Below are 17,145 nucleotides of genomic sequence, written 5' to 3'. Positions count from 1 at the left end.
TGCGGCGAGACGAGATGCCGGAAGCATGGCCATTTTGCCCCTTCACGAGAAACCACTCGCCGCTCTTTCATCGCCCGCTACCAGTGCGGCAAAAGGACTGGCAAATGTGAAACTGCGCTCTGTTGGAACCACGACATCGAAAGTTGTCTGTGAGTTATCATCACGACCTTAACAGGTCAGTGAACCAACATCGCCCGCCACCAGTGCGGCAAAAGGACTGGAAAATGTGAAACTGCGCTCTATTGGAACCACAGCACCAAAAGCTTTTTGTGAATTATCATGGTCACAAAACCGCAAGCTGTTTGTGAGTTATTATCAATCATCATGACCTTAACAAGTCTGTGAACCACCATCGCCCGCTACCAGTGCGGTAAAAGTACTGGCAAAGAATATTGGCGCAACGCCATGTTGGGTTCGTGATATCGAGTCACACGGTGTCAACTTGTTGATCCTCGTTGAACCGCTCATATCCATCATCGCCCGTCACAGTACGGAAGGATGCAAAGTACAAGGCAGCAAGAGGACGAGGATTCTTTCCTATGTTCCAACCTACTGCTATGGAAATCATCTCTAGGTGTTAGTATGGAGCAGCAAGTGGACGGGGCCGCGGCCGCGCCTGCGTTCCAGCCTACTGTTCCGGAACACATCGGACAGGTCTGATCACTCGATCTTCCTGTTTTTGTTTTTTTTTTTTTTACTTCTGGGATATCCAGGAGGTTTTTTTTTGTTGAGGCCATATGCGATTTTCGGATCCGCAGTCCTATGGTCTCTTCAGCGTCCGTTGAGAACCAATGGTTCGCGATGTACGCTGAAGGGTTCATACGATCGCAGCTCCGACTTTTTCATTGAGAGTCATCAACAATACCGAAGGTGAGGTCAATCTTGGTAAGTATTGAGTTGGTCTTGGGTGGTCACTAGCTAGATTTGAATATTATCACACTATTCTCTCAACTTTTTCAAATTTCAATAATGTCGCTGAGTATCAACTTGACTTCCTGTTTCTCAGTAAAACCATCTTGCCCGCTCACAGTCATATTTCTACCGTCCAAACATGCTCACGGAAAAGCCCCCTCCCCCTTGCAATTCCAGCACCTGCCTCTTCCTCTATGCTCCGCCGACAAGCCAACAAGAATCTCCAACAATTTCGCCGCCGAACCAGCCAGCTCCAACATCCCTCCCATCCCAGAACCCCTTCGTGAACTCCGGGTGGACAGTTCCAGGATACATCGCAATACAAATCGCTTTGTGTACGCTCCTCGTGCGCAAATATAAACCAAGAGACTCGGCCAATTGAAACACAGCTACCTTGCTCTGACGGTACAAATATGTTGGGAGATTGAGCCGACGCGGGCGACCATCATCGCATGGGTGGCATAAAAGGGCAGCTGAATTCTTTCAGTTCCAGACGCGGAGCCGGACTCTGGTATAAACTCGGGAGCGGTTCGAGTGGCACAAATGGGTCAGATACTTCATGAGCAACATTAGCCCGAGGGTTTTGATGCGTTGATCTCGAAGCTGTCTGGTGCGGCGTCGATTTGACTGGGGGATTTCTCTAAGTGCAAGGTCCCGGGAATTATCGGGCCCAGTCTGAGTGGTGCTCTCAATCATGTTTGTCTTTGGCCTCTAGTTCGGCGCTCACAAGCAACAAGTGAACAAAAAAAAGAATCTTATTATGTCAACTCCAGATGTAAACCGCCCGTAATCTTCGCCCATGCCTCTTGACTAGAGCAGTTGGACTCTTATTCTCGGGCTCAGGGGTCCATCAACAAAAATATCACCCCACCTATCATACAACCCACGAAAAGCACAGCCAGGATCCCAGCTCCTGCTCTGTCTGCCGTTGTGATTGGGGCCAACACCGCAGGCCCCGACGTTCCGCTTGTTCCAGCATTCGGGTCACTTGTCCCGTTTCCTCCTGTTGCAGTCGAGACTGGTTTTGATGATGAGCCTAGGAAATTCAGCATAATAGCGCTCATAATCTGGCTACCACTGATTGCATTCTCCATCGAATTTTGTCCATCATACCCGCCGTACCAGCGGTTCCCGCAAAGGTTGTCGTTGTTTCCAGTGCATGAGTTTGCGGCACCCTCGGCGGAAACTTGGAGTTTTGGTAGGATCTTGTCCTTCATAGACGGGATGATCATTGCAATATCTGCAAGCCATGACACCGTAAGGCCTTTGAAAAGTGGACCGTTCGCGTCTAGATAGCATCGACCTGATGCTTCGCATTCCCAGTCGGTGATCACGCCTCCGTGTTGGGGTAGGAAAAATGTAGTAAAGATTGCGTCCACTAGGTTGTTTGTGATATTAAGCCATTTAGTATCGTTTGTCTAGAATGGTTGTCATTAGCATGTCAAAGGTAATATGTGTAGTTCTGGGTTAGTAAGAGGCTGGGAGATAAAAGAACCACACTCACATATGCATACATATAAGCAGCGCCGGACGCAAAGACACCATAGTTGTAGGTCCATCGAGTGTTGTCAGGAAGACTACAGCCATCGGGGCCCCCAGTGCCTTGTCTGACACTATCTGCCACTGTCCAGAGTGTATCATTGACCAAATTCACAGTGGTAGCCCAGTTCCAGACTTTCTCAGCCCATGTAGAGTACCCCTTCTCTTGGGTAAACCAAGCGAGACGTGCTGCGAGCATGAAAAAGCCACCGTTCGAGACTGCGTTCTTCATGGTGTAACCACTTTGCCAGAGTTCCTTCTGCCAGCGAAGACCACCTCCACAAATAGTCGTGTCCCATCCTTTCCCATCTGGATCTTTTTGGTCATTGAAAACACCCTCTGCAAGGGTGAGCCAGGTCACACCAGTTGGCCGATTCGGGAAATTATATTCTGCTGCTGTGATCGCCGCGAGGCCCCAGAACATTTGATCGTCATTTCCCTATAGAACGGTCAGAACAGTGCACTACAGATCCTGGAATGGAACACCTACTATGCCTATTGCCCACGAAGGCATGTAGTCTCCTCCCGCACCCCCCTGATGTTGCATGGCGATGCTGACTTCCTCGTTATAGGTTGTGTCGTTCGTCGCATGCCAATAGTTGAGACATGCCAGAAACAAGGCCGCTCCCTCCCACCATGATCTTGAGATAAAACCCGGGTTATCCGTCCCATTTTCTTTGTACCATGTCATCATGTTGTAGGTCGCGATACTCCCGGCATCTTTGATCGATTCTACTCATTGAAAAAAGAGACAACCTCATTAGCAATTCGACCCTTTGAAATAGGAGAATATATATCCCCGCGCATCCAATCTCTTACGCTGATCATTAACATCCAGGGTAATCGCGCAGACATGACTGACAAACGGTAGAAGGCGCAATGCCACTATGGCCATATGCCCAGCACGTTTAAACCTCATTGTGAAGATAACCGCTGCCGAGAGAAGCCAAGGGATCAAATTTCTTGGCCGGAGCTGTGTTATTAAAGAAAAGGACTTTGTCGAAATCTGAATAAGCAAATGTTTCAGCCTGGACCAGCGAGGCGAAGCATCAAATCAATTTTCATTGGAGTACCTCAAATGAAGTGGGACCCCTGAAAACGGGTCCAAACCCTCGGGGTGCGTTTCAACCCAATGATTCGTTGAAAATAGTTAATATACGGATACGACGATTTTGAAGGCTCCCCTATCACGTCTTATCCCCGTTCTCCGAGTTTGCTGACCCAACGGCCGTGCAGAGCTACCCGGATGATCCGGTTCCGCTGACTGTCAAGAATTTTTCATAATCGCTCGGTTCATTTCGCCCCCAAGTGATGACCCTACATATAACATACAACATAAGCGCCAAGCATATGCAGGGTGCAGGCGCTTCACAGTCGGAAATCAGGGTCGAGGTCCACCTTCGGCCCGTGGCCCACCTAAAAGCCAAGACAAGGTTCACGGCCATGTCGAGTCGAAAACATCACGTCTATAAATAAAGCACTACGGACGAGTATAAGAGTCGAATACAAGTCCACAGCCCCCATCGTTCACCCTTATTACGCGCATTGACCTTCTCTGCGGAACTTGGTTGCCTTGGACCTGAAACATCGGTCCCTTAAAAACATATTCCATCTGGTCAGGGGCTAATTTTCTATCAACATTTCAGCGATAGGGTCATATATTTAATCGTTCCAGTCAACCCCTTTTGCTTCTTTTTCTCATTTTCTACTTATAAACCCTCATTTAAATAATGTAATTCACAACCGAGTCAACGGGTGACATATCTAAAACAAAGCTTTAGGTTATGACCGATTGAATAACATCGAATTCTATGAACAATGCGATTGAGCAAGTAATTGTACATTTTGAATATTCTGTGAATATCAGACGCGAAAGAGTCATCTAGGCATTGGATGCGCAAGAGAAAGGTTTGTGCGCAGACTGCGCATTGATCCGAATGCTCGTTCCTGTGGCCCAAAGACCCATTCCACACTAATTCGCATTCGTTAGTTTGAAATTATCATCAACCAAAAAGGGCAAAACTTACAATCAGGCAGCACAGGGCAACAAGAAAGACGTTAAGTGCAGTTAAAGCCATCTTCCGCTTGCTCGCAAGGTACTGTCCACGGTTCATTTTCAACCAAAAGAGACCCTCCAGACCGAACGAGAACCAGCTGCAGAATGCCGCGGCAATCATATTGAGCAGGTCGTTGAACACGGGGATCGCATTCGCGATCAACCACGCGATAACCCACATGAGGAAAGTGATCAACACCCAAGTTCCATATGAACGGAAAGACCTTTCGCTCATCATGTTTGTGCCACGGAACATCCGCACGTAGATGCACTTTGCGCCGACGTGGCAAATGACCACTCCGGCAATGACGATTGTACCGATGGAGATGCCGAATGCGATTTTCGAAATGAGTTCACTTGCGCTCAGCAGGGCGGGGCTGAGGACGTTCGGTCCAGCGTAGCGGTAGATGACGAGGGCAGTAACGAGATACAGTGAGGTGTCGGTTGCTTGGAAGACGATCAACGCCTTGGGGTAGTCGTTTGGATCTGCCAGCTCTGACTGGAAGCTGAAGAATGACATGTGGCCGGAATATGCAAGGACGATGTTTAGGGTAGCGGAGAAGCCGTTCATCAGAGTTGGGTGGGTGATAGCGTATGCTCTGGGATCGGGTGCTTCAATTCCAACGGCGATCATGGTGATCACGACGGCGGTGAAGATTGATAGCGAGGCTAGGAGTTGTTAGTTGTTAATTTCAACAGCAGAAGAGAGGTCCGTCATACAGATAATTCCCAGATACGAAACTTCCTCCAGACGTCTTGAGAGGGTCAGGACAAAACAGAGGACGGTTCCCACCAGGCAGAAAATGATAGTACAAGCACCGTGGTCAGTGAGAGTGTTCATCATGATGGAGAATGTCAAGACATGAGCGCCCATCAGGAAGATAAAACAGACGACCTGGGCGACATTAGTGATCTCACGACCCCAAGGACCGAATAAGATCTCTGCGGCATCTGCCATGTTGTGGACCTGGGGGTATCGCAATTTGAATTGGCCGACAACATATCCAGTGTAGGTCGTCAAAGCTCCGATGCCAACAATAATGATACAGCCACTGACGGGGTTAGCACGAGATCATAAGAAGTTCACAGGAATTCATATTAAACGTACGGGACTAAACCCAATACTGCCATCGACGATGGGAGGGAGAGAACTCCTAATGAGACGGACTGGGCGATCATCACTATTGGCTGTTTAGCTGTGTTCCATGATTTGAATTTAGTCCAATTGGGGTGTATGTACAGATTGCACAGTTCCTGAATGAAAATCTGATTAGCTTTCTGCAGTGATTTCCTATAAACCCTGGAAGTGTAGACTTACCACCACTTCATAGTCCTGTAACGCACTCCTCCAACCTCTTCTCCGGCAAAGGGATCTTGTGACTTGTCTAGATCCATCACTTTCTCCATGTCTTTTTCCATATCTTTTTCCATGTTGGTATTATTCATGTCTTTCTCCATGTTGGTTGTGTAAGGGTGGGTTGCAAGTTGGTGTTGACTCATTGAGTACCGACGGCCATGTTTGGAAAAAATCTCTGCTATGGCCCCACTATTTCCTTGGTATACAACATAGGGAAGAGAACTACGAGACAAACAGAGTGAAGCAATGATTGAAAGATGTAAATGAAGCTGAGATTTTGAGCGGAATACTCGGAATATCACCGAGATGATACATGTATCTTTATCAACTGATTTGATTTTTCACACGTGCCGGAGGAGAGTCGATATGTATAGGCATTTGGTCCTGTGCCTGGATAATGCATTTGTATCACATTCAAAGATATCAAAGACACCCCAGATTCTTATTCCTTCCCCGCATTAGGTGGAGTGTATCTGGAACGAGTAAGAGTCTAATCTCTAATCTCAAATAAAAACTTTTGCTGGCGTCTTCGCAGGGGCATGCAACAGTTCCTGTTCCGTTCCGGTTCCGGGCCCACTCTCAGTCTCAAAGATAAGAAACCTCTTTGCCGCAAAGTCTGTTGAAAATAGCTGAACACAATTTAACGGGAAGTAGTCTTGATAATAATAATATCCTCATTTATGCGGTATGCTATTAATCCGAGCATTATTCAGTGTTCATCATCTTCCATTGTAGCGAGTTACGTTCAAATCAAATTCCCGTGGCTAGCCGATCCCTACGGAAGCGGATGAAACCTTCCGTGTTCCGTCACTTGCCGAATATTGGAAAGCCATCACAAACTATTTTGACTACCTGCATATCTAGGTACAATTCGAAACCTACTATGAAAACGGAGAATTATTTTCCTCGTGTGCTAAGGTCGCAGAAGTTCTAAAAGGTTGAGGTTGATTATTATAGCAAACTGAGAGTTGACTCGGAATACCATAGCACTTATTCCAACTAGAAATAAATGTACCGCCTTCCGATACGGGTATACCGTTGTCAAATTTCGAGTGGAGAATCTTCCATCTTTTCGAGCCCTCGATGTCGCCAACTTAACAGAAGAGGATGAAATCTCCGACGGAGTGTTCCGCGTGTTATATAGGGATAAAGTATCCAAAAAGACCATCTAAAAAGACCATCTAAAAAGATCATCTGAATCAACTCTGCTTCTCACCACATCCAGCCATTGCTGTGAACTTTGATATCCTCCGCTGTGATGGGGAAGTAGTTGTACCGGACCAGGGAGTTCAGGGCTAGGAAAAACATCACGAAGAAGTAGTCGTCCCAGGTCTTTTCTGGGGAGATTTCGTGAGCCCGCCTAAAACCGGAGATTTTACTGCGTGTCATTAGATAGAGTAGTGCAAGGGATAGAGTAGCGAGCATACACATCACCAGTGGTCTTGTCGAGTATGATCTTTGATGCGGTCGTCAAGCTCAGCTCGACCCCAAGCTCCAAAACTTCCCTAATTCCATGTCAGCTATATATACGTTATCATTATATAGCTTCTTAGTAACAAACAAGTAGGCTGCTTTGAACTTAGCGCGGATGCTTTCTCGTTGATTGTTGGGAAGACTCCAGAACTCCATAGGATCAAGAGAATCTCCTTGGACCTTTTCCCATACAATGTACATGATATATCCACCGGGGACACAGTCATTTTTGTTTTGCTTGCCGGTTTCATACCCAAGGAGTCTAGGGGTAGCACTACACCTATTTTCTGTGAGATGCTTTAAGGCATTCAGCTCTAAGTGTTTTCGTGGCTTAGAGGCCTGTTCCCCCCGACTTTTCACGTTATCAATTTCAGTGCCAGCTAGAGGAATTTGTTTGTAGATACGCATAAAGGCTTGTTTTTTCTCGTTCCCGGCACCTGCAAGGTGACAAAGATATTTTCCAGCGGTATATGCAGGGCCCATGCCATTGGCGAAATCTTTGGGGGTTATCGGGGTTTGGCGCTCACTTAGCTTTTCGATAACGACCCAGTCGCGAGGGGGGTAAATATCAGAGTCCAGAGGCTTCCATGAGCATGTAGTGATCGTTTCACCAATCAGCTTAGGAAGAACTGGAGGATACTCTATTTCGGGCATATTGGGCGTGAAGTGGGAGATGGTAAGAGATAAGAAAGCGAAAGAATGTTGGATTAAGGTGAAGATGGATATGACGACAAAGCTGCCAGGTCAATTTAAAGTTTAGGGTCAGGCAAGCATCCATAGCATGACACTACAATATAGATCTATATAGGTACCTACATGTGCAGGTATTGAAAGCATCTGACTGATAGCTCACTGGTACTTATATAATTTGGCAAACAATAGTTGAGATGGCCAGTGGTAGTGTGGACATTCCTTAAAATAGGTTATCTAGAGCTAACATTAAAGAGGATGTATGTGCCAAGTTGTGAACTTTGTATAAAATCCTAACTAAACTCCCATGTTATACGTCATACAGACGTATCGATTTAATATACATCAATTTTGTTGACTTCATTTTGATAACTATGTGATTAGTAAGGCAGATCAATTCAACAGAAAAGAGATCATTTCACGAGAAGACTAGAATGGATAAATAGAGGAAGAAAAGAAGGAAGAAAATTCGCAGGATGAAGAAGAAAATGAGAGTCATCCAATATCTGTCCAACATGTGTGAGTAGGTTCGCTTCATCTGCAGTCTCGCTCCATCCGAATTTAACAATCACATCATCGGATAGTCGGTTTAAGCACTGTCCGTATTGTAAAGCGTTAGGTTTATGGATTTCATGGCTAGGCTTGTAGTATCTTCATTAGAAAGATCAATGAGTATAAATGCCATCGCTGGGGCAGGCGCTTGATAGTCGATGGTGTGAGACATTTCTGTAATAAACGGAGCCAGGGCCGGGTCCGAGATAGAAAGTTTCGGAACAAATGACGGCCCGTGTGGAAGGTATTCAATCGGCAAATGTCTGGAGAACTTTGCAGGTGCCTAGTTCAAGGGAAATAATCCCAGAGGAGGGACAAAATTGTGGTAAAAGTCTCTATTGGAGCTGGAGCAAGTAATCAGGGAGGCCATTGAGTGTCGAATATTCGTATGTATTTTCATAAATTACTGTATTTCGATCATGTGACTTTCATTACAATACGTCGTGCTGTTTGTAGAGATTCTAAATTTTAAATATGCAGAAGCATGTGAAGTAATTTGTATCACATGTTAATGTTTCAAATCATATAAAACGAAAGTACCTATCTTCAAATTTAGAATATTCGAAATATTTGTAGAGATTCATTGAGTTATGTACAACGTAGGTAGAGACCGGAGCTTAGGAAGGTCCACTTAACCTTGGAAACCTTGTCCCAACGTAATGTTTATCACGTCACGGCCCGTGTTCTTCTTTCCCCATCCACGGTCTTACCGCAACGGGGGTTGATTTAACTGCACATCACTTGGGAATTTTACTATAGCGTCAGCTTGCAACATACTCTAGCAACGATGCTCGCCACTCACTGGCTACCAGCCGCCCGGCTGAACATCAACCAAGCGCGAAAGTTCTCCCTACTTTCCACCCATGCTACATTCCCCGCGACAATGTATCGATACCAGCTGGAGCGCAAGGCCACACTATACGATGTGACCCAAGACGAGACCCGCCACAGAAAGGATGCAGTCAGTGTATCTACAGATGGGTTGGTTCACGCAACGATCTCGAAGTCAAGCCCCTGTCTGTAAACTCCTGTCTAGCTCTTATGTAATAGACTCTAACTATCTGTATATCAGACTCCAATGGGCCAATCTTCATGCCGAATTCTCGTCTCATGCAGCAAATGCTGCGCTTTGATTTTGCGCGGTACCAGGAAGAGATCGGCGATGGCAAATGCCCTATGGATCCCACGGTTATCAGTGTTCCACGAGGTATGATCTATTCCATGTTGAATTTTGAGTGAAAACAAAAGCTTATGAGTTTAGGTACTCCCATCCCATCCGCGCTAGTACTATGGAGAGAGGGCGTGTCTCGCTTCTCCCTGCAACCTTCAAGTCCTATGGAAATCGAAAGTGAGTCTCAAGACAACCCACAGGGGTAGAAAGGGCGGATATTAACGATCTATAGAGCTGAATGACATACTCAGCGAGTTCTACGAAAAGTCTGCGACAGTTGTCGGCGCAGAGGAATGGATCGAGAACCATCCATACCGGGAGAGCTTTGCTGACGAAAACGAGAAAGGATGGATGGTGTAAATAGCTTCGACATTGCCCTGTCAAATGTAAAATACGCATAAAAATGCATGGATGGCATCCATGATACACTGCAGATTATGTAGGTGCCACTTATTGCCTTGGCGTTTGGAGCAACCCGTAAGGCGAAGCAAGTTAACGTATCGCAGGCTGGAGATTGATTGCATGTATAGTTTAAAGAATCATTAGTTTTTGAAGATCACCGTACTATACCTGTAGAATACCACTAATCGATTTTTGTAGCTTTGGCCGAAAATCTTCGGAAGGGTCGGAAAACGGTAAACTCTAATCGTGTCTCGCACTCCTCGTAAAGCATGTCTGATCGTGTCTATTTCTCACAATTCTTGCAAGTTAATGTCATCAATGCAGAGAATTACTCGTCGGGCCCATCCGAAGTCCCGCAGTGGTTGTCGAACATGCAAATTAAGAAAAAGCAAAGTTGGAAGACCCTTAAACTCATGGCGTGAAATAAGCTAACATTCCTAGTGTGATGAGCAACAACCCTGTTGTCGCAATTGCCAAACATGGCGTTGAATGGAGTCCATAAATTTATGCCCTCCTAGATGAGGTTCATAGACCATGGATCAGGTGGGCGATTGAAGAAATAGGATGGGTTCCCTAATATGTTAGTGTTGAATCATATTATCAAGAAGCTCATTTCTAGCTGCTCAACTACGTGTTGACTGTATCGATGAGCAAGATGACAGGAGCTTGTCTGCCCTGTATAATTGGCTTTTTGAGCAAGTGCAAAAAGTAGGGTTTCTCACAACAAAGAAGATTCATATTTTCTGCTGTCACATCTAGATAAACGCGAGCATCCTCCTACGGTTAACGTGGACCAGTTCCGACTTGTTGTAATATGAGGCTCTTGCTACTCAAAAATAAAGCCGCAACTTTCGACATAATTCCTGCACATCTCCATGAAGACCAGGTCGATTGGATGTCAACTATATAGCCTCTTGTGTTTCCCCTGAAATATAGATAAGCTTCCTTTGATTTATAGCACAACTAAACCATTAAGGACGCTAACGGTGATGAACGGGTCTATGTCGGGACTATGAAGAAATGAACCAAGTACATGAGAGAGTGTCCCTACATATGTCGAACTTGAGGTTAACAACTTAATGTTGGGTGGCTGGTCTAATTCTGAAAGAGAACTTCGCGTTAATTTCTTTTTACCAATGACTAACTAGAATCCATATAAATATATACTATACTCATATTATTTATACCTTCCCTAATAGAAATATGCCCAGATATTCTCGGAGTACCTTAAAAGATTAAATAGAGTTTATGTATAACATGATCATAATATACGGAGTACTCGGTACAGTTTGAAAACTCCGGCCTCTCCGGTACATATTTACTGTATTTATACTTCTTTGGTAGAAAAAAGTCCGGATAGTTATAGAACAGAAGATATTAAAAAATTAAAATATCAATTGCACGTTATAGGCAAATACTACGCACTACAACACATGTAGTCATTAAACATTAAGTCATAAAATAGTAAAAGCAATGGAATTAAAGAATAAGATTAGACTTTAAACTTTATAACTCTAATGCAACAAAACGCTCAACATCTCCCCGACTCCCCACAATTTGAATGACTATATTCAGGCTGAACCTGGGTGATGTTGCTCCCAGGCTGTCATAACTTGGTGGTGGAAATGAACTTTGACGAGGAACATTATGGATTAGTTTGCAATGCCCACATTACTCCTCAGATTTGAAACGAGGTTTTGAAATTAATCTAGACCAGTTCTTAACGAGGAGGTACTGACGACGCATCATCATCGATTTTCGTATGGATCCCTTCGTACTGCGTAGCTCAAGCCGGAAAATCAGAACCCTCGTACACGGAGCTGTAAACTCTAATCGCGCTTGATATTTCTCGCACCTGCACTCGCACTCGCATTCGTACTGCTCGACACAGCCTACAACATAAAATAGACTCAATTATACTCCAGAGTGAAGACCTTTAAACCGTATACACATAACTACTTGCACTCGTACTTCTCGCACTTCTCGCACTACTTGCACTACTTGCACTACTCTACATAGTCTACCTAAGATATAGTCAATTATACTCTAGAGTAAAGACCCTTTATCCTCATTCTTTCCCTTAAATAGAACACTTTCCCGAGGTATGGACAAAAGGTCTACAACATATTCAACTTCACTTCATTGATTTCTAAGAAATTCTTGACGCTTGTCAAATATGAAAGCTCTTTTCTATCTTATGATACCGACCGCCATTGCGGTATCTACTTTGCGCTACACGCAGTCACCCACCCATGTTGGCATATTCGATGTTTTGAAGCAAGAATTTGCAAGCATCAATTTCTTTCCCGGTGATGATGCTTTTGTCAAAGAGGTCCAAGGTTAGTTGCATCTGCCTCGGCGTATCCATGGATCTCAAACTAATGCGCTACGTGATAGTTCCCTGGGCAGCTCAAACTTGGGTCGAGCCGTCTTGCATCTTTGCCCCTGGTAATGCGAAACAACTATCTTTCGCTTTCAAGCAAATTGCATCTCTGGGAAGTCAGTTCGCAATGCGAGGTGGTGGCCACATGCCTGTTGCCAGCTCCCATAGCATCTCGAAGGGTGTTCTGATATCAAGGACAAATCTCGACATGCTCCACCTTTCTAAGGACAAGAGCATACTCTCCATCGGCCCCGGATGGCGATGGAACGATGCTTTCCAGTTTCTCAAAGGGACTGGTCGTTCTGTTGTCGGGGCGCGGTCTACCCATGTGGGAGTGCCCGGTTACCTTCTCGGCGGTGGGATATCCTTCTACAGTTATGAATATGGCCTTGGGTCCACGAACGGCAATGTTAAGTCCTATGAGGTACTTTATATTCGCTGCCCTCAGGCTTTGGCAAGACTAACAATCGAATAGTGTGTTTTAGCCGACGGGAAGATTGTGAGAGCTACTGCGTCAAACAGATATTCTGACTTGTTCTGGGCGTTACAAGCTGGCGGCAACTCGCTCTGTCTCGTCACTCGCTTCGAGCTGAAAACGGTACACAGCCCGCTCACAATGATTGCCTCACCTTCATATAGCTCGAATGCATCCAGTGAGTACATCGATAGCGTATTCAACTACGCCATTAATGGTCATGCCGATCCGAAAGGGGTTGTCTTACCAGTCATTCAATACACCTCGGGAGCTTCCGCCCCCTCATATTCAGCGACCTTGATTTACAACGGCAATAACACCTCACCTCACATCCTACAAGATTTTCTTGCAGGGTTAGTTACTCCCGTCAATCTCAACGCGTCCAACCCACTGTCCCCAATGTCACTAGGCCAATACAGTCGCTTGGAGACCCCAGTATTTGAGAAAGGCGGTCAGACATACGGACGGAGGCAACGATTCCACCTCCTGCCAATCCTTGCCAAAAGAGACGCTATGCAGCTGGTACATGACAAATACTTCGAGGGCGCACGCAGTCATTTCAATAATACGCCGGGTGTGGGTACGGGTCTAGCGTTCAATCCCATCACAAAGCACTTTTTAGCCGCGATAAATGCGGAGCCAGGAGCTTTGCAGGGCTTCGATGAGACTCCGGCGCTCTAGATCGAACTAACGTTTAGTTGGGACCGTGCTGCGGACGATACGGTGGCGGACAGCTTTATCCAGTCTTTCTAGGCTGAAATTCAAACCGAGTTGGCACACCTCAAAGCTTGTGGCTCTTTTTATTACATGAACGAATCCGACAAGGGACAGCCAGTATTTGAGAGCTATCCAGCTGGCAACCTCGCGCGCTTGAGAAATATTCGGCGCAAGTATGATCCCAGCAGGGTCTTTACGGACTTGATGCCAGGAGGATTCAAGATTGAGCCTACACAATCTTGAAGAAGTCTCCTTTTCATTTTGGCCTCCATCCTCGCATACTTTGCATCGGTTTCGTCTCAGGCATCTCCTGTCTTTTCGCTCAACCCTTTTTGTTTTCCGCCTGAACGACAGTGCCTGCAGTGCCCCGATGGAATCTCTCTTATCGCCGGCGAATCCTCCACTTGCCTTGTAGAAGGTTCCTTGGGATGTCTGCCTGATGACTCCACATCATGTCTCTTTCTCGGATGTATGTATCATATTATATATAGATTTCTTGGTCACACACTCTCTCTTGCTCAATCAAACCACCAAGTTATGTTTTCAGAGGGTTTTCGTTTTCGACTTGGTGAGATCTCCGTCTCATCGGATCTGTCTCTAGCTCACTTCATGAGTTCCGATATACAATGTGTGAGGCATGAAAGCACTAGTATGTGTGATACAGTGTGGCCTTCGGAAGGAGCAAGCTACAGCAACCTTCCCACTGTTTAGATGCCACATTTGGAGTATCAGATCGTACCTAATTATCTACATACATGTATTTATGTAGTAGGTTGTGGTACAAAAAAAGTTTGAAAATATTCAAGATAGGGTTCTAATCTAGAATGGAGTAAGTTTATAAATCCTCGATTGATGCTAAGATATTTAGTTAATGTGGCGTGGAGCTACTGATAATTTCATAAATTCTACTAGATTGTCAGAGATTCATTGTTTCACCTACTAGTGTTGAATAAAGTCTACAAGGTTAGAAAGGGGATGCTATCAGTCAGAGTCTCATTGGGATCCAATTACTGTCTAAGACGAATGTCCTTGGCACCGGTGCGTTCCTTGATGTCTTGTAAAAGATCGACTGTGCGCATGATGTAGTTGACATTGCTATTCGCACCACGTCGCCCTCCATACATCATGCCCAGGAGAATGCCGTCGCCAGTAAACACAAAGGTGCCAGAGTCCCCTTTGTTCGCAAATGGTTTACCATTCAACCCAAGTACGACATCACGATGAATCACAATTGTTTCCGTGTATCCGTTCTCCCTGGACATCAAAAACGCTGGTTCCTGCAACCCATTGGTAAGACCCCAGGTCAATCCCTGCCTAAATCCGTATGCCCAAACTGGTCTGCCCGCAAAGGGTCGCCGGGAATCCAGTGAGCCAATATCAGTGGCTTTCTTTCCATCAGGCAGCTGTCAATTGACTGTTGCGTTAGCCCAAAACTTTGAGGGCTTGCTATCAAACTCTTACTATTGTCCAAGATAACCGGCTTTGGTGCACTTTAATCAAAGCCCAATCAAGTTTCATCCCGCAAGGGCGCCCAGAAAACACCCAACGTCGTACTTTGAATCCGGAAGCGGCAAATACGTTACCAAATTCAGAATATGGGTTTTTCATTTTTTCCTCAAGCTCCAATGTTAAGAGCCGTAGATCTCGTAGGTGCTCAACCTGTTTGTTATATTGGGGCTCGTCGACTTCCATAGGGCGGAACAATTGGCGGCGTTTCTGGCGATCCTCGCCTGCTAGATAGTTTTTATCCTGCAGGATCCTACTAGTCAACTCTGTGAGGTATTCTAGTTCGGTTTGCATACCAAACCCACTAGGACACTACGTCTTCATATGTCTTTTGGCATCTTGATCACCTGGGTATACGCCATTTTCGTCCCAGTTTTCAATCGCTTAAGATCAACGTCAGCGATAGGAAGGAGTCTGCCATGAGTAAGATCTTACTATCGTAGGAAATCCCCTCACGCTCTGGATTTGGTTTTACGCAATGGTAACAAGTCAAACCAAATGGCGTCCATCGCCCGTCTGGCACATCTGGCAATCCCAGCAACTCGATGAACCCCGACAGCGTTCCCCATACATCATCGTCAAGCGTAGGGGCAATTGTCTGATACAACCGGTTGAGTCCATGCAAACTGTCCAGCCCCACTTCTACGCGAGGCTCTTTTTCTTCCCCGTTACAAGCGGTGGAAATCTCCACGGCCACCATCGGAAGGCACGCTCGGTCGAGAACTTTGACAACATCGTCTCTAAAGCCCTTCCAATCAGTGTTGCTCCATGGATATGCCAAAATCAACACAGTCGCAGGATTATCCTGCGCTTCTCGATTTCTGCCTCGACGGTAGCATCCAATGGAATGGACAAGAGATCAGTTTCGTGGATGTCCAAGATCTGTGTCCGAATCGTTGGCCATTGTTCGAAGATATCTTCTTGCTCCAAGACAGGGAACACATACATCGTATGGTCATCTGTATTTTCCAAAATCTCAACCACCATGTTTTCAAGTAATTTTTTGGCATTGGCATTCTTTTCTGTTTCTCTGAGTGAAAGAAGAGAAGCTCGAATGGCTCTCGCCGCATTGAGCCATACACCATCCATAACTGTACGCTTTGCAGATATAAGTACTGTCAGCTTAGGACAGCCGTCGGGAAATTTTGTCTCTGTTCTTCCCACAAACTCTACATAGTCATCGTCAATACCAAAACCATCAAGGATTCTACCGATTGGACCATCCATTCGGCGTTTTAATACCTCGAAGACTGGATAAAGAGGATGGTCTTCTTTTATCTCGTAGGTTTTAGCAGGTAATGGACATAGGTTCGGCCCCCCAACCCGAAAGTCATGGTTGATGAAACCTTCATCCGTGAAACTGCCATCATCATCACTTGAGCAAAACAGCCGTCTCGTTCTGCCGTCACTACTCGCTTTGCCATCTTCATCCCTGAACCGCCTGAGGGGTTGTGCTTCCTTGGCCATGTGGCGAACATAACTGCTTTTTCTAGCTCCTTTCTCCAGCACAATGACCGGAGATGCGTATGCCATCTCGAGGTCTGGGCCACTCCAGTTAACGAAAAATGGATTGACAGGCATAGTGTAGGTGGATGGATGACGACGGGGATACCTGAATGGAGGCTGGAAAGATTAATTGATGATGGAATAGGACAAAATACGCTGGTAGTAGCATCCAAGTCACAATTATCTCCACCAAGTGGGATTTTGATGATTTGATGATGGTTCGAATGATATGGGGAGAGCAGCTTCGAGGGTTGAATAAAGAAGAACGCGAAAAATATCTTTATTTGTTTGAATATTTATATATGGGACAAGCTCTATATTGCCTAGCACATGCATCGAAGGACAAACACTAAATCTAGAAGATCCCTAAGCAATTCCATCTGAGGTTTAGCACTTTTTCACGTAC

At 45.6% G+C, this 17,145-nt stretch overlaps 6 protein-coding genes across 6 annotated transcripts; 2 read left to right on the top strand and 4 right to left on the bottom strand.

Moving 5' to 3' along the window:
* Positions 1–1,896: 1,896 nt before the first annotated feature.
* PEX2_023670 (glycoside hydrolase family 76 protein) lies at positions 1,897–3,145 on the bottom strand (the record flags this gene model as incomplete). Its single annotated transcript, XM_016739642.1, has 4 exons — positions 1,897–1,948; positions 2,026–2,330; positions 2,417–2,890; positions 2,942–3,145. The coding sequence occupies 4 exons, from the start codon at positions 3,143–3,145 to the stop codon at positions 1,897–1,899; spliced, it is 1,035 nt and encodes a 344-aa protein (XP_016596386.1).
* Positions 3,146–4,333: 1,188 nt separating this feature from the next.
* Positions 4,334–5,965, bottom strand: PEX2_023660 (Amino acid transporter, transmembrane; the record flags this gene model as incomplete). The annotated part of the gene is made up of 6 exons (XM_016739641.1): positions 4,334–4,423; positions 4,479–5,176; positions 5,228–5,559; positions 5,616–5,688; positions 5,748–5,761; positions 5,826–5,965. The coding sequence occupies 6 exons, from the start codon at positions 5,963–5,965 to the stop codon at positions 4,334–4,336; spliced, it is 1,347 nt and encodes a 448-aa protein (XP_016596385.1).
* Positions 5,966–7,076: 1,111 nt separating this feature from the next.
* Positions 7,077–7,991, bottom strand: PEX2_023650 (uncharacterized protein; the record flags this gene model as incomplete). The annotated part of the gene is made up of 3 exons (XM_016739640.1): positions 7,077–7,242; positions 7,292–7,369; positions 7,426–7,991. 3 exons carry the CDS (start codon positions 7,989–7,991, stop codon positions 7,077–7,079), a joined length of 810 nt encoding a protein of 269 aa, XP_016596384.1.
* A 1,375-nt stretch (positions 7,992–9,366) lies between these two features.
* PEX2_023640 (uncharacterized protein) lies at positions 9,367–10,110 on the top strand (the record flags this gene model as incomplete). The annotated part of the gene is made up of 4 exons (XM_016739639.1): positions 9,367–9,595; positions 9,652–9,786; positions 9,841–9,927; positions 9,983–10,110. The coding sequence occupies 4 exons, from the start codon at positions 9,367–9,369 to the stop codon at positions 10,108–10,110; spliced, it is 579 nt and encodes a 192-aa protein (XP_016596383.1).
* Positions 10,111–12,328: 2,218 nt separating this feature from the next.
* On the top strand, positions 12,329–13,691 carry PEX2_023630 (FAD linked oxidase, N-terminal; the record flags this gene model as incomplete). The annotated part of the gene is made up of 3 exons (XM_016739638.1): positions 12,329–12,491; positions 12,550–12,959; positions 13,011–13,691. The coding sequence occupies 3 exons, from the start codon at positions 12,329–12,331 to the stop codon at positions 13,689–13,691; spliced, it is 1,254 nt and encodes a 417-aa protein (XP_016596382.1).
* Positions 13,692–14,734: 1,043 nt separating this feature from the next.
* Positions 14,735–16,814, bottom strand: PEX2_023620 (uncharacterized protein; the record flags this gene model as incomplete). The annotated part of the gene is made up of 4 exons (XM_016739637.1): positions 14,735–15,130; positions 15,282–15,499; positions 15,669–16,054; positions 16,180–16,814. 4 exons carry the CDS (start codon positions 16,812–16,814, stop codon positions 14,735–14,737), a joined length of 1,635 nt encoding a protein of 544 aa, XP_016596381.1.
* Between the last annotated feature and the right edge of the window lie 331 nt (positions 16,815–17,145).

Source organism: Penicillium expansum, assembly GCF_000769745.1.
Source record: "Penicillium expansum strain MD-8 chromosome Unknown contig60, whole genome shotgun sequence".
Classification (NCBI taxonomy): Eukaryota; Fungi; Ascomycota; class Eurotiomycetes; order Eurotiales; family Aspergillaceae; genus Penicillium; species Penicillium expansum.
Note: the sequence above shows the minus strand (reverse complement) of the source record. Positions and strands in the feature narration are given on the sequence as shown.